Source organism: Diplotaxodon limnothrissa, linkage group LG5 (genome assembly GCF_057381915.1).
Source record: "Diplotaxodon limnothrissa isolate DT_005_m linkage group LG5, D_limnothrissa_male_GT1.1, whole genome shotgun sequence".
NCBI lineage: Eukaryota > Metazoa > Chordata > Actinopteri > Cichliformes > Cichlidae > Diplotaxodon > Diplotaxodon limnothrissa.
In genome coordinates this window covers 21,282,850-21,299,504 of record NC_140600.1, presented here as the reverse complement: position 1 = coordinate 21,299,504, position 16,655 = coordinate 21,282,850, and the positions used below count along the sequence as shown (strand labels likewise).

The following is a 16,655-nucleotide window of genomic DNA, read 5'->3' as shown; positions in this document are numbered from 1 at the left end:
AGCCAGGTGACAGGAGAGCCAGCCGGGAAACAGCACGGACCACGTCCCGCCTGCGTTAGGAAGTCGACTACGTAGCGATTCACAACCAAATCAAAGTCGACTAGCCAAAACCACCTTCTTAAATCCTGCGTTTATTGCCTGCTTTCACGTGCTCGCAATTTGACAGCCTCTTATCCGTCAGCAGTTGCGACGTAACCAGCTAGCAGTTCGAGGACACCCATAACATAACGCTAGCCTCTGACGTTAGAGAAGACTCAACGGTTGGTTGTTGTATTTCTGTCCGGGTAAAGATAGATAAGCCAGCAGCGAGATGTCCGAACCGGTCGGAGAGGCGAAGCTGGAGGTGAAGCAAGCGAGCAAAGAGGTGAAGGAGAGCGAGAACGTAGCGGAAAAATATTCAGCCATGACCGTGAGCAAAAACAGCGAAATAACCATGGGAGAGCTGTCGACTGTCTTCAGCGCTGTGCCCACTCACAAACCGGTTAAAAAGGTAAGTCTGCACCAGGTGTAAGCATAACGGCACCGAGGAGGACCCTTGGATAATAAAACAAACCTCCAAGGCTCTTTTTAGCGCGATAACAGCACTTTATAGGTGCTGTATCTTCTTTGTCAGACTTAACCTTCTTTTTGCAACGTGAATACATTTTACTAGAGCTCAAAGACTTCTGATTTTAAGAAAATATATTTGGTACTAATGAGTTATATGTCACAGGGGGTTAGGTATCTGTGCACCAATAACAGTCCACACACATTGCTATTGCGTGTGACAAGAGAATTAAAAAGTTGTTTAAACCCACATTAAGTAATTAAAGAGTCACACGTCAAGTCCAAAGAAACTTAAGCATTTTCTGCATGTGTATAATGGCTCACACCTCTATTAATAACTATAAAACTTTATAATTGTGCATTTTTATTCGCATATTACAAATCCCAAATTTACTACAGTTTCAGCACACTTTCAGCAGCGGCTTCTGACCTGAAATTGCGAAACAAAAGAACCACTTTTTCCTTGTAAAACTTGCAAAAAGTTATTTGACACACTCCAGGAACAAGGAAGAGCTGCGCCTTTCACTTTTGAGGCTGAATGGACAGTGTTTGCACACTCCATATAAGTTACACTGAAGTGGACAAATCACAATGCACAATGCAACAGTTTTTGCATTTGGAAAGCATATAGCTCGACATGGGGCTCGGAGTCTGTCAAATGCAAGAGTCAGCATGCTCAGCCAAGAACATATTAGGCAGACGTTCCTGTTATACTTGACTGTTTCACATCCTCATACTGTTTTAGGGAGGATCTTTACACTGAAGCATCACTAGCTTGCAAACAGGAGCCAAACATTTGACCCTAAGTTTTTGTATTGTTGAATTCAAAATAGTTGTGCTCAGCTGATATCAAGAAGAATTGGGAAATGTGAACATAAAGGACACTTATCAGCATGTCCTCTATGACAGCACAGTTGAGATTACTGACCTTTTATTTTAAATGTAATGCTTATGTATTCTTACATATTTAGTGTAAGACATTTAAGTTTCAAGCTTACTAATTATTTACAGTTGGAATTGGAGGGATAATGGTTAAGTCTGGGCTTCCTGGAGTTCTGATATCAGAAAGACTGTAATCTCTTTGACAGGCATTTAAAATAAAGCAACAAGTGTGATTAAATCACAGATGGCAAAGAAGAGTATTGTAACACACTTGGGGGGGAAAAAAAGCACACACAAAAAGAAGTTTTAAGTTTTCCTTAAAATATTGCCAAATGGTATGTGCTCAGATTCATTTTTTAAATATCTAGCCCTTACTTCACCTTTAACTTTAGGTTCCATGTGGGGAATATACAGACGGATGTGTCTTCCTCCCACTACATAAAACATGACTACAAAAAAAAAGGTTTCATTTCCTCTGAAATACATTTTGTTTATCAAATGGCCGGAAATAATAGGAACATGCACAGAGTCCTGATTAAATATAGTAATACAGACTCAATACGTACTCAATCATTCTGGTAACCCCCCCCCAACAGCTCACATAAAACAGTATGTTTCATTCAGTTGGGCCTTGGGACCCTGAAACCTACACCACCCTACTGAACTATGTGGTGTTTTTCACCTAAATCACAAGAAGACTGCTCCTCATTGTCTTCTGTTACCATGGTGTTTAGCAGGTATGTGGATGGGGCACCTCAAGTCAAGATAATTAATTGGAATGATGAGAATATTTCATTTACAGTTGTTCTATTCATGTTTTATTTATATAGCGCCAAATCACAAAACATTTGCCTCAAGGTGCGTTTATATCGTAAGGTTAAGACTCAACAATCAGACGACCCCTTGAGAGCTAGCACTTGGCAACTGTGGGAAGAAAAACAAATGGCAAACTGTGGAAGTAAAGCACAGATTAATTGTTATGCATGTATATAATTTATTGTCTAGGGTGATCTTTAAATCTGATACTTGGATACTTGGGTCTGATACTCCAACACATTCCAGAAACTGCTGAGGTGGGGCAATCTCCCTGTCCTCTGTTTGCATTGGAGCACCTTGAGAGTGGAAAATCCCTGTCAACATACGTTTTCTTGTTGCTGCAAAAAAAATAAAAAATAAATAAAGCCAAAAATACCCCAAACTGTCCAGGCATGAAGTTAGTTACCGGTACACACAACAAAGATACCAGTCCGGTTTCTTCATCTCGCAGAATTGTGTACCGTTTGCTTTAAAGGGACAAGGTTAAACCCTTATCGTGCAGAGAAATATTTTATTGGAGGCCAAACCCCCCCCCCCCCCAAGATGAGAGCCTGCAGCACACACAGGGAGTAGGACTGTTTCATAGTTCTGAAAAGTAATCAGTAGGTACAATTCAGGCTTGCACTCATTTCACGTCAGTTGCTTAAATACCACAACAATGTGAGCAAAATGTCACGTTTGGCTTAACACACTGCGCTGGAACCAGAGCTGGAGAGCTTTGTTTATGTTTTAAAAGGTCATATAAGGTGATTTATTTTTTTTATTTTTTCCTGCCATGTGTACGCCCCTGCAGGGGATCAAATAACACGACAGGGAATTTTTCGACGTCAGAAAAGCCGAGAGTCGATAGTAACAATCGTTACACAAGCACGAGTCAGATGGGGTCATCGAAATCAAAATATGGCTTGAGCAGCTTAATTTTGGAACATCAGTCTTGATGATGCAGTGTCTGCTGGGCTATAGCCAGACATCCATTTTTGGTAATAAACTGAAATGAGCTCACAAATTTGAGGGGGATTTTTATATTGCCAGTAATTTTCTTGGATTCTGCTCCATTCAAATCTATTAAAGTCATTATACTATACAAGAAAGACAAAAACAGCTCTACTCTGGCTCCTGAAGGACTGTAAGAAATTAACATTTAGCTGAGCCACAAGAAAATGATCACAAGACATTAAACTGCTTGTCTGTGTGTGTGTGTGTGTGTGTGTGTGTGTGTGGCTTACATTGTCTGCCCTCTTTTTTTTTTTTTCTTTTTCTTTTTTTCCTTTTTTTAGCAAATCCAGTTTGTGGAGGACAAGCAGGAGTTCAGCAGGTTCCCCACCAAGGCAGGCCGTCGCTCCCTGTCCCGCTCCATCTCCCAGTCCTCCACAGACAGCTACAGCTCTGGTAAGAAGGAGCCAGAATCACGTGTGTGTCATTTGTGATGTAGATGCAAAAGATTTTACACTGTGTTGTATTTACTAAGCTGTACAGTGTGGAAAGGGAGATAATGAGAGGAGTCTGTTAGGCCATTTGATGACATCAATATTCGTACATTTCTTTGTTATAGGTTTTGTGGTAATGCTTCTTTTTGTCATCCTCATCTCATTTTGACCTTCAGCAAAAATGTTTGCTTAACTTCCTGAATCTTGAGTTTGGTTGGTGTTAATAATAAAACCCTGTTTTACAGCTGCATCATATACGGATAGCTCTGATGATGAGACCTCGCCACGGGACAAAACTCAGGTCAACAGCAAGGGCAGCAGTGACTTCTGTGTCAAGAACATCAAGCAGGCTGAATTTGGCAGGCGGGAGATTGAGATCGCAGAGCAAGGTCAGCACGAGGAGCGTGAAGTGATCTCAGCATTTCATTTAAGCAACAGCTACTAAATTTACAAGTGTTGTGGAGGAAAACAAAACAGGAATCAAAGGTTAATGTTTAAGTAGCAATGAATAACACTGTCGCCTAAAAATAAATCCCCTTACACAACTGAAGTGACATTTCAAGGGTATAATATTTCACCCTGAACATAAGGTTATTTGAAGTTATTTAGTAATGTGAGTAACTTTCTCAGTCTGTCGCTGCTGTAAGTGATATTAATTTGTTTGTAAAAAGGAAAGTAGTTGTCATGATATCACATCTCAAAAGATGTTAAGATCTCTAGCACATAGGGCTGTTCGATATAACAATATATATCGGATGACAATATAAAAACATCTATAGTTTCATTTTACCCCATCATTTGTTTCGTGGTGTCGCAAAATAAACTGTTTACGGCAATATATTTTCATCGTTTTGATGGTCACTGTAGTGGCTATATTCAATTCTTAAAGTTCTCTCTTTCTCTTATATTTTATATAACCACACTACTGACGGACAAGCGCCTGTTTTTATGCGTTGTCGTTATCAACAGCAACAGTAACAGCATCGCGTGTCCGCTTGTTTATGTTCCACATAAAGCTTTCACAATAAAGCTCAAGATCCTGTTGAGACTTTCCAAAATAAACTGAATCACGTGAAAGAGCAGATTATTTACGGATGACAATTAAAAAATGAGCCGCCAGGTGCTAAAAAAATAAACCTTAGACTCAAACGTTAGAACAGGCAACCCGCAGCGCGCTGTGTAATAAATACAAAGAAAATGGCGGCCGTTACAACTTATGTCTAAAAATGTATAGTTTCATGCATCGGTTAAAACACTCGACTCTGGGTAAAGGACGCGCAGCTGGAAACACTTCACGCAAGTCGAGCTGCCCGAGATTCACAGAATTTACAGATAATTTGAAATTTTTGTGATTTATATCGTTATCGGACGATAGAATTCTTATATCGGGATATGAGATTTTGGTCATATCGCACAGCCCTACTAGCACATTGTCCATTCTTTCTTGCTTTGGATCAAAGAACTTGTGGTCAAAGGAGCTTGCAAAGAAAAGCGTCTGGACTTCTATAGAAGTCCAGACGCTTTTCTTTGCAAGCTCCTTTGACTACGATGACCTGGATGACTGAGAACCTTCACAGACACAAAGAACTTGTGCTTTAATAAGATGAGCCACATGGTTTTAATCATGTCTGGATATGATACAGAATAAAATCTTGTTAGTCTTATCATACAAGATTTAAGTATCTGTGCAGATAAGTGTTTGATGCTGAGAAGCAGGCCTTATTAATGTGCCAGTTACGAATGTAACAACAATATTTTATAATCGTAATTTAAAACAAAAAAATTCATGATACATTTATAGTTCACACTTAAGATCTTTACTAAATTTATCAATCAGTATTCATCTGTTTATAATTTTCAGACAATAAAACATTAACATGATTCCTGCCTGTAGTATTTCCTATAACATGAAAAAAAAGAGAAGGAAAATCTGGACATGATTCATAAACAGACTCTGCATTATTCAGCAACACTAACATTTGGAACCTAAAGCAGCATTTTAAAGGTCTGTTTGCTGGCAAAACGTCACTGAAGCAGATTGTTCGGTGCTGCTGCTATTGCTGCTGCTGTTATTTAAGCCCTGGTCACACAGGCCTAGAGGCTTGCTTTATTTAAGAAATACAAAACACAAACAACAATAACACTACATATTTCCATCCAAGACAGAAAAGTAAAACCTGTATATTTCAAATAGTCCCTTTATCCATCTTTCAAAAAATAGCCAGTAGCTCTGTATAAAAATAACTGCCTTTAACGGTTAACGGTTTAGTTTTATTCTGTAACGCTTGCTAAAAGAAAAGGATGTATTTTTTTTTCTACTGCATCGTCTGCGTTGCAGTGTTTCCCACTGACTATTTTCATTATGTAATCTTGTTTTCAGATATGTCGGCACTGATCTCACTCAGGAAGAGAGCACAGAGTGAGAAACCGTTGGCAGGTGCCAAGATTGTGGGCTGCACTCACATCACTGCCCAGACTGCAGTAAGATTCATCTCTGACATCGAGCTTCAACGCCTGAGCAAAGACCGCACTGTGATTGTGTCTGTTCGTCATATAGGACTTTAAATCACTATTTAACTGCTTCTTACTTCACACAAGCTCGTGCTTCCTCTTATTATTATTATTTTTAATTAAATGAGTAAAAAGAAAATCTATTGTATTTCAATTAAAATGTATGTAGCTGGCTGTGTTCATGGGCTGTCAACAGCCAGATGATCCCAAAGAGTTAAAGATGATGTATGTAGACGTGGGTCATGGTAAATTCATGTGTTATATAACAATAAAATACACTTATTGTGACTGTACTGTATGTTTTCAGGTGCTGATTGAGACTCTGGTTGCTCTCGGAGCTCAGTGCCGCTGGACCGCATGCAACATATACTCCACACAGAATGAAGTGGCTGCTGCCCTGTCAGAGACAGGTAAGCAGCAGAGATGGTGAAGAAGCTCATAGACCACGTTGAGTCTTCTAGGCGAGCTTGATTGCAAACAACATTGTGATAACAGCAGAACACAGCATCAGATAAGGCTTCTTTTTAATCTTTAATGAGCAAAGGTTTGTTCTGTTGTGCGAGCGTCTCGTGGCTTTTAAAACCAAGGTTACGGTTTGTAAATGTTAAACTCATGACAGTTCATCCCTGCAGACTTAATGGGAACACATAACTCTGTCCATGTAGTGAATTAGCAGCACTCTTTATGCCCTTTATCTGCGGTTGCTATGTGATGGTCAAAGTGTGCATTAAATCTTCAGAGTAGACTCGTCATGATCGGGAAGGCTGGGGGAGTCTCAGTGATCCTGCATTTTTATTTTATTTTTTTACAGGGTGTCTAGTGCTCAGTTAATTATTGCTGTACGTACTGTACTGAGCTGTTCATTAAACTGAAGGGCACATAGAGAGTACAAATGTCTGCCACTATTAAACTGGTCTCAAACTTGCTTTTACACCCAGTAATCATATTGGTATCATCTGTTTGGAGTATGACACATTTCATTTGAACAAATACTATGTCATGAAAAATCTTTGGTTTCCACTGGGATGAGTGAGATATTACATCTATAATACCAGTTATCAAGCGAAGAGGTGAATTTGACTGTATTCACTGTCTTTATTTAAGACTTTATGTATGCTTTCATGCAGTTTATCCAGTTTCTGCTCTGAAATGAACGAGACAACGTAATTGCTCATCAACATTGAAGTGGTTTCTTGATATGACGTACTGCTACTGAGATATTATCGCCCATCTGCTATGTTTCAGGTGTGGCTGTGTTTGCCTGGAAGGGGGAGTCTGAAGATGACTTCTGGTGGTGTATTGACCGCTGTATCAACACTGAGGGCTGGCAACCTAATATGGTTGGTGGAAAACATTTTTGCCAGGTGTAATATGTGAATGATGTGCACAAACAGCAATGTTGAAAAGCCCCAAATAACACCAGAAGAAGAACCCGTTCATTAATAACAGTCTGTAAATATTTAATTACTGAAGAGAAGATGAGAAACGCTACGCTCTGTTTATAAGATGTAGCAGATGTAGCCATTCTTGTATTTTGCTTGTTTACATTATTGTATTTTGCACAACTCTGTTGCTTGTGAAGCTCGCACACAAGAATTTCACTCACATGTACTGTACCAATGTACCTGCACATGTGATGTGACAATAAAAGTGATTTGATTTGATAAGAAGATGACGAATCTTTTCCTCCTGCTTATTAGATCCTGGATGATGGGGGAGACTTGACACACTGGATGTATAAGAAATACCCCAACGTATTCAAGAAGATCAGGGGCATTGTGGAGGAGAGTGTCACTGGGGTTCACAGGTAATTTATTTTTGTATATGTGGATATTTGCTTTCTTGACACATTTAGTTGCAAGCCAACATGTTTCCATCATGTTTCTGTCTAGGTTGTATCAGCTGTCTAAAGCTGGAAAACTGTGTGTGCCTGCGATGAATGTAAATGACTCTGTGACAAAGCAGAAGTTTGATAACCTGTACTGCTGCAGAGAGTCCATCTTGGATGGGTGAGTAAGCTCGGGTTTTAAATGTTTTGCTCATGTATAAACAATATTACAGTTTGTTTGTTGGATAACTTAAATAACATGGTTTAAGGGGGGAGGGGAAGGGGGAATCCAGTAATTTTAGTAACTTTTCTAGAAGTGATAAAGGAGAACAGCTTATCAACTTATTTAAAACCTTTAGATATATGTGCTTTTCTTTATACAAATCCATCTCTATGTACACTTGTACTTTATATTTGAATCAATGTAATATAAAGATCAGAGGGAGCTAAGCAAGGTAATTTTGTGTTGTGTTATCATTTGTCTACAAGTGGGAAAATCTGGCAGAACAGGCCCTTTATGGTCTGCTTTTCATCTCAGCATCATGTTAGTGGGGGCAAACACAATGTGCTTAAATCTCTGGATGATGGTCGATTTGGACTGTGGGTAATTCTTTTGGCTTTTGGGTCAGCTTTTCACAGGAGTGAAGAGAGTGAGGAATAAAATGGAGAAAATCTTTTTGTTCAGCTGCATCACTTGTGTTGCAAAAGGGTCTCGTGACCACGTTGTAAAGAAAAATAAGCATATATCACAGCATTATGAATAATGCTGTGATATATGCTTATTTTTCTGATTGTTATTAATGAATTAATAACAATCATAATTGATGTTACTGGAGGACGGACAGCCTCATATGCTGCTATCACAAAGAATGTTGCCGTTAAAGATCTAAACTTGATTTTTAAAGAGATGTTACCCTTGTAAAAACTTGTCTAGTGTGAACATTGCAGACTCTGCAGTCTCTGAAACAGCCTGACAGCACAGTTACATTTATAACCCTACTGTTATTTGGCAGCATAAAAGGTCTAGTGTTCTTTAACAGTGTGTGCACATTTCTGCATGGGAACAGTGCTTGCTGTGCTTTTCTTTGCTTACTGCCGAAAATTTATTGCTGTTCCTCTGGATTAATTATCAGCAGGTACAATGTTGTCTAGTAGCAGGTGTTCCATTATGAAATACTAATGATATTTCCTCGGTTAGTGACCAGGGCTAACTGAGAAAATTGGCTTCCACATTACTGTGTTAATTTAATTTGAAGTGGGCTTGTATTGGAAGCAGGTCTTATTTTCTAATACCCTCTATTTGACAGGTGTAATTTGTCATATTTTTGGTGCCTTGCCTAATCAGCTTGTTTCCTTTATTAAAGTTATTGCACTATAATGAATATTGTGGAGAACAGCGAGCCACTTCTGATAAGGATTGGTGAAGTGGCTGGAGTTTCTCTGCAGACAACATGAGGGGCTCACTTTTCATGCCTGCATCTCTGCCGAGGGATTGTTCTTAACCCAGAAACCCACTGCACTCCTGCTGTCACAGCTTATTTAGTCTAATATGAATGACTAACTGAATTATATAAATATAATGGGACCAACATGGTAACTTGCTATAAATGACTGTGTGTAGGATGTTTTTATTGCATGCATTTAACATGATACATGTTATTACATGAATGTTGGCATTATCAAACCTTTTTAAGGAAACTGATAACTGATGATATTCTGCACAGAAACCATAAATACATAATTAAAATAGCTCCGTAGGACACATCTGTAAATCTTTTTAAGTCTTAATACTACTTTTGGTCTAACTCGTCGAACAGTCCATTTCCTACTGCTTATTGGAGTCGTGGGGGCAGCAATATAAGCACAGATAATCCCAGAACTCCTCACCTACGAGGCACCCAGGAAGGATCCTGATCAGATTCCTGGACTACCTTAAATTGCTGCTTTCAATGTTGGTTAATAGTGGCTCTATTCCACGTCACATCCTGTCCCATCCTGTCTCTAAGGCTGAACCCAATTATCCTACGAAAGAGGCTCAGTTCTGACGCTAGTATCAATCTCATTGAACACTACCCAGAGCTTGTGACCATGTGTTCAGGGTAGGAATGAGGATCGACCTGCTTTCACACTCATTTCTGTCTTTAGCACAGCAGACCGGGACATTGTCAGCATCATCGAACACACAGAGTCAATCAGTCAGTCAAACTCCCAGATTCATGAGAGACTTAAACTGCTCCATTTGGGGCAACAAAAATTCCCCGGACAACATGGCTCTTAGGATCACTAGAGCGCACAGACTCCAGTGTGACAATGTGGAAATTTGGGATATATTACAGGGACTTCTGATACAAGCAGTGCCAAATAACATTTTACTGTGTGCCATAATTTTGCAAACACCATTACAGATTGGCAGTTTTGTTTTCCAATTCTACAAAATGTGCTAATTTTGTGTCTTAAACGTCTGTAGTTTGAAGAGAACCACAGATGTCATGTTCGGAGGCAAACAGGTGGTCGTATGTGGTTACGGCGAGGTGAGTTGTTTCCTTTCAGTTTATCATTCTGCAGTAATCATAATCGCATTGTTGTGAAAATGTGTGAGACATTTTAAACATGCCCTTTAAACTCTTTTCTGTAGTTTGCCATTCATGAATTATTATTTTGTCTTTTCAGGTTGGAAAAGGTTGTTGTGCTGCTCTGAAAGCATTGGGAGCCATTGTCTATGTGACAGAGATTGATCCCATCTGTGCCCTGCAGGCCTGGTGAGGAAAACATGATGAATGTATCGAGCGATATGAACAGGAAAAAGCTGCAGAGATAAAACCGAGCTGTCCAGAAAACTGTTCGTGTTAATTATCTGACAAAGATATGAAAAACTAATGATCAGCTTTAACTCAAATGCACTACACACCCAATCAACAATTGATTTGCTTGTCAGTAAAAAGATTTTCCAGCCTGTCACTGTCCAGGCCTGAGCTGAATTCAGAATCTCTTCCTTCTTTTGTGTATAAATAGCATGGACGGATTCCGAGTGGTCAAGCTTAATGAAGTCATTCGCCAAGTAGATGTCATCATCACATGCACTGGTAACTACATTTAATACACTGACATTTTTATAGCTTTTTAGGGGGCAGGGATAGCTCAGTAGGTAGAGTGGTGGCCCCATGATCGGAAGGTCGGGGATTCGATTCCCCTGAACAGCTACCCTGAGGTACCCCTGAGCAAGGTACCATCCCTACACACTGTTCCCCGGGCGCCCAATGGCTGCCCACTGCTTCACTGAGTGAATGGGTTAAATGCAGAGAGGAATTTCCCCACGGGGATCAATAAAGTACACTTTCTTTCTTTCTTTAATATAACATAAGAAGTTTTAAGTTCATGGAGTTTTCCACTGCTTCTTAGGGCTCCAGAGCGTTTATTTCTCCTGTAATAGATGAGGATGGTATATGTTTGTGCCTTTCTGTAGGAAATAAGAATGTGGTGACCAGGGACCAGCTGGACAGAATGAAAAATGGATCCATTGTCTGCAACATGGGACATTCCAACACTGAGATTGATGTGGTAAAATAGTGCTTTAAAGTATGATGGTAGAATTTAAAATTTAATACCACGATTATAACCAGCAGGAACAAACATATAAGTAAAGATCAAATAAATATTCTGTCATTTTAAATTATCACAAAACGAGGTTTACTTGTGTTCTCGTCTCAACTAGGCAAGTCTACGGACCCCCGAGCTGACCTGGGAGAGAGTCCGCTCTCAGGTGGATCATGTCATCTGGCCCGATGGCAAGAGAATTATCCTCCTGGCTGAGGTGACTGCCTGTGTCTGTGTGCCTTCGCTTATGCATTTGTGTCAGTTATAGCTACACAACATTAAACTGCGTTACAGCTATGCACGTGTGATCTCAGGTTGATAGCATCCTTGTTAATAAACAGTGTTGATCCAGTCCGATCCATTCTCCTCTTTAATGTGCTGTCATATCAAATCACTTTCAGCTTATGCTAGACTGTAACAATTGTGCTGTAGACCTTTGATTAAATTACTTTTTAAAGCCTGCGATAACGTGTTGTTTTTTGTCCAATAGGGACGTCTCCTGAACCTCAGCTGTTCCACTGTCCCTACCTTTGTGTTGTCCATCACAGCCACCACTCAGGTAACATGTAAATGGATGTTGACAGCAGCTGAAGCTAGGCCATATTTGCTGTTGATGTCTGGTGCAGATAGCAGAGTACATAGGAATCGGTGTGGTTTTTTTGTTGTTGTTTTTTCCATTTTCTGTAATTAGATGGCCGTCCTCGGAAATAAGCTCATTTGCTAACCCTGATATGTTATAATACACAGGACACTCAACATCTTCACGTTGTTTCTGTTCATAGATGCGCTCTGTCATTATAATCAGCAGTTCATAATTTAATCCTGCGCTATTCATTAAATTCATAATGTGCAATAAAATTTCAGCAGTGTTATTGATGTTTGTTTTCAGGCTCTGGCACTCATCGAGCTGTACAACGCTCCAGAGGGACGTTACAAGCAAGACGTTTACTTGCTTCCCAAAAAGATGGGTAAGGATTTAAATACTTAACCACTGCCTGTATTATTTACATGTTGAAAGCCTACAGGCATTATTTATGGACGCCTGCAAGAATGGAGTGCATGAACTGACAGATTCACATCTTCTGTGTGTGCGCCCATTTCTTTCTTATTAAAGAATGTCTTTGTTTTTCAGATGAATATGTTGCGAGTCTGCATCTGGCCACGTTTGATGCCCACCTGACAGAGCTTAGTGACGAGCAGGCAAAATACCTGGGTCTGAATAAGAACGGCCCTTTTAAACCCAATTACTACAGGTACACTTTTACACATTTTAAAATTTTAAAATGGGGAAATATTTTGAAACTTATATTAACTTATTGTTATTGCACTAGGTTGTTTGCCAACACATAAACAATTTTTAAGAATTGTGTTGCATTCACATTATCTTTTTTTGTTGTTGTTATTCACAGGTATTAGTCTGTCTCACCTGAGAACAACAGCATGTGGATGGTTCCTGATTAGTACCCGACCTCCAGGCAAAAAAAAAAAAGATTTGTGTATTGTATTTTTTACCCTTCATGGGACACATAGCTCTTTTACTCGTATTTTAGTGACTGTAGAAAGTTTTGCTGCTTTACCAATGGCACCCAAGCTGGCTATGAAAAGTGAAGCGTATGCACTCAGCTCATGTGAGATAACACATGCAAAAAAAAGAAAATATGATTTTTTTTTTATTTTTTTTTATTGCATGTGTTTCCATTCTGGAAGCTGTTGAGTATATCAGCATATTGTGCCAAATGACTGTGAGAGGAGGGTTGTGGTTGTTCAAAAATATTAGTTGTTAAACATGTTAAACCCACACGGAGCACTATTTTTGTATAATCATTCCCTCCATGTACTGCAAAGCAGTCACTTAAAATGCCAAACCCAGGAATCTCAGGAGCTTACTGTGCTTTTTATGCACTTTTAGCTCCTTGTTTTGGAATTCTCATCAATATTGTGCTTAAAACTGTTTGCAGTCTTTTCCTTAAAAACAGACAAGCCAACAATTGCAAAAAAAAAAAGTGACATGATTTAAACTCCTGGTTGTTGTTGTTGTTTTTTTTTTTTAATTTCTTCTCTCAGGAGTAGGTGGACCAAATCTGAGTTGAAAGGCCAGTCGATATGAGACTTAATGTTACTTTTAAACTAGCCAATGACTTGGCATTAATCGGATGTCAAATCAGTTTTTCCTGTGTATCTGCTGAGTAGGCAATCGTTTGCTTACAGATGAGCCATAATAACCTGATGAGCTGACTGTAAATCAAAGTTTTGTTCCTCTGAGTATTTTTACTGTCCAGTGGTCAGAAATTGCTCTGTGCTGCTTTAAACGTTTCTTCCTGCTTTGATATTAAAGCACTTAATCACCTTATACGTTCCATACACAAGATGCACTCCTGTTGTAGTATCCTCACAATTAGTGCTAACCTTGACTGGGTATAACAGAAACATAAGCGCTTGTTGAGCATAGCAAATGTAAGAGCTTGCCATTTTTTTTTTTTTTTTTTTTTTTTTTTTCTTGAAAAAGAATTTGTCCATTTATGAGGTTTTGGTGTCTGGTGAGAGTTATATCTGTACCTCAGGGCATTCAAATATCTCTAATTATTTGTAAATATATGTCAATGCATCTGCACTATCTAATCTTAGTATTCATGTGTAATCTGTTGGTTTGAATTGAATATTTACAGCACCTCTGTAAATTAGAGGGATATAATCGTGTCTGTGATCCGTGTCATTTGTCAGGTTTAGCTGTTGAGAGTAAATTGAAATTGGCGGCTATGTAAAGCTAGCTGAGCATTGTTACATACAACACATTTATACTGTACATACAGCAGCGTCTGATGAGCTGCTCTCATAATGCTGTGTCTTGTTAGATTTGTCTCAGGACTCTGTTAAAGAATGCTAACAACGGAGAAGTAACTGTCATTTCCTAAATGCTCTGGGACTAGACACGGATGAGCTTTGTTGTATTAGCTTTACCTCCCGTTATCTTGTGGTATTGTAGTTATTCTAATCCAACACAGTATGTGTGTTTCCAGAAGATTATGATCATTTTAAAGGCTTACGCACTGTGAGGCGTAAACGCTTGTGAGGCTTGTTAAATGCAAAGTCACATTTTACTCTGTTATATTCACATGTGATATTTTTTTTAAACAGTGGGCACTTTGGATGACTGAGTTGAGCAACTCATTTTATGTCTAAACTAGGTATTACACAGATAGTTGTATCTTGTTGAACTTGCAGCTCTTCAACACATTTCATTGTGCTGTATCGCTTTACAGTTGACAGCACCGCTGTTCCTCTCAAGTGTTTGACACCTTGTTACCATTTTAAAATAACACGCCACATGACTGAGGATCCTGTTTCATCACCGCACTAAGCTTAAACCTGAATTTATAGAAACTGCGTAATTCATTTGTGCAGTAATTTTCAATTTGAAATGAACAGGTTGCCCCCCCCCCCCCCCCCCCCCAGTTACGCCTGTTGTTTATTGAATAGTAGCCTACAGTGTGCTACTGCTAAGTGCTTTTCATCTTTGCACTAACAGCTTTAAGGGCATTACAACCATGGTTACTGATCAGTTGACAGTGCCTTGTAACTCAGTAATTTATATTCACATGGACCATCTGTGCGTTTTTCTTTTTATCCATGTTATTGCCCGTCGCAGTTATTACCCTGCAATATACAGTTATAGCTATGCAGCAAAGAATCCTCAGCCTTTCTTCTGTAAAAATCAGTGTTTCACAAATTCCATAAAAGGTATGCTAATAATTACTGTAAACAGTTTGAATAAGCAGCATTTTACATTCTGATATTTACCTTTTACATTTATTGTGATGGTTTTTTTTTTTTTTTTTTTACCTTCTCTATGTTAGTTCTTGTAATAATGGCACATTTACTTTCATAATGGCACTCAGAAAATGCTTCGCTTTATAACTAATAGTGACAGTCACTTTAACCTAGTTGTTCCTCTGTTATAGAGACAAATGAATGTTATACTACTGGCACAAACAGCTTGACTTTTGTTAAATTGAAGTTAATCAGTATACCACTGTGATTTGGAAGCTGTACATTGTTACATTTGAATACAAGGTTGTCTACATTATATAGTACCTATAATGTTTGCTTATTTTTCAACTTTGTTTCTAGTTTGTTTTCATAATGTCAACTGAATACAGCTTGTTAAATTTCTCTTCACTTTCTCCTTTAATAAACTCCAGTTTAAATTTGAAAATGGCTCAGAAACATCATTTTCCTGCAGACAGACAATAAGCTTTACACAATTTGATTCCATTTAATTTATATAGCACCAAATCAAAACAACAGTTGTCTCAAGGTGCTTTATATTGTAAGGTAATGACCCTACAAAGAAAATAGAAAACACCAAAAATCCTATGGCCGCCTAGGAGCAAGCACTTTGGTGACAGTGGGAAGGAAAACTCCCTTTTAATAGGAAGAAACCTCCAGTAGAACCAGGCTTAGGGAGGGGTGACCATCTGCTGCAACTGTTTGGGGCCAACAACAAGGGGAGGAAGACGGGACAAAAACATGCTGTGGAGAGCCAGAAATTAATACTAACTAATAATTAAATGCAGAGAAGCATATAAACACATAGTGAGTGTTTATTCACTTACTAAGGCCACAGGCAAAAATATGTGGGTAACTGTGACAGCGAGTCAAATGGAACAATAATTTTTTTGTGTTCATTTCACTCAGCATAATCTTTTTTGGGCATATGTATAACTGGGGTGACTATGCCAGGTGGGAGAGCAGGTCATTTCTAATTGCAAGGTTGGTCCAGCCTGCATACCAAACATCCCTGAGCAAGATACTAAGCCCAAGTTACTTCTGATGCATCCATTAAAGTATAAACGTGTGTGCATGTTGGACAGGAAGCACTTACCTAGAAAGAGCATAGGGAAAAAAGTGCTTGTATGAATGGGTGAACTAGTTATGTAAAGTGCTGAATAAACGCAGAATAAGAACTAGTCCATTTACCATTGAAAAATAATGTAATTATGATGGTTAGAGTTGTGATTAGAAATTTACATCTACTCATGGGCATGAATGAC

The 16,655-nt window shown here is 38.9% G+C and overlaps 1 protein-coding gene across 1 annotated transcript; it reads left to right on the top strand.

Annotated features, from left to right (window-relative positions):
* Positions 1–15,040, top strand: LOC146632225 (S-adenosylhomocysteine hydrolase-like protein 1). Its single transcript, XM_085353258.1, has 17 exons — positions 1–490; positions 3,522–3,633; positions 3,917–4,060; positions 6,052–6,152; positions 6,490–6,592; positions 7,428–7,522; positions 7,883–7,989; positions 8,075–8,191; positions 10,478–10,541; positions 10,681–10,769; positions 11,023–11,093; positions 11,474–11,568; positions 11,723–11,821; positions 12,095–12,163; positions 12,494–12,572; positions 12,737–12,857; positions 13,014–15,040. The coding sequence occupies exons 1-17, from the start codon at positions 311–313 to the stop codon at positions 13,018–13,020; spliced, it is 1,653 nt and encodes a 550-aa protein (XP_085209384.1). The 5' UTR covers positions 1–310; the 3' UTR covers positions 13,021–15,040.
* The last annotated feature ends 1,615 nt before the right edge of the window (positions 15,041–16,655 follow it).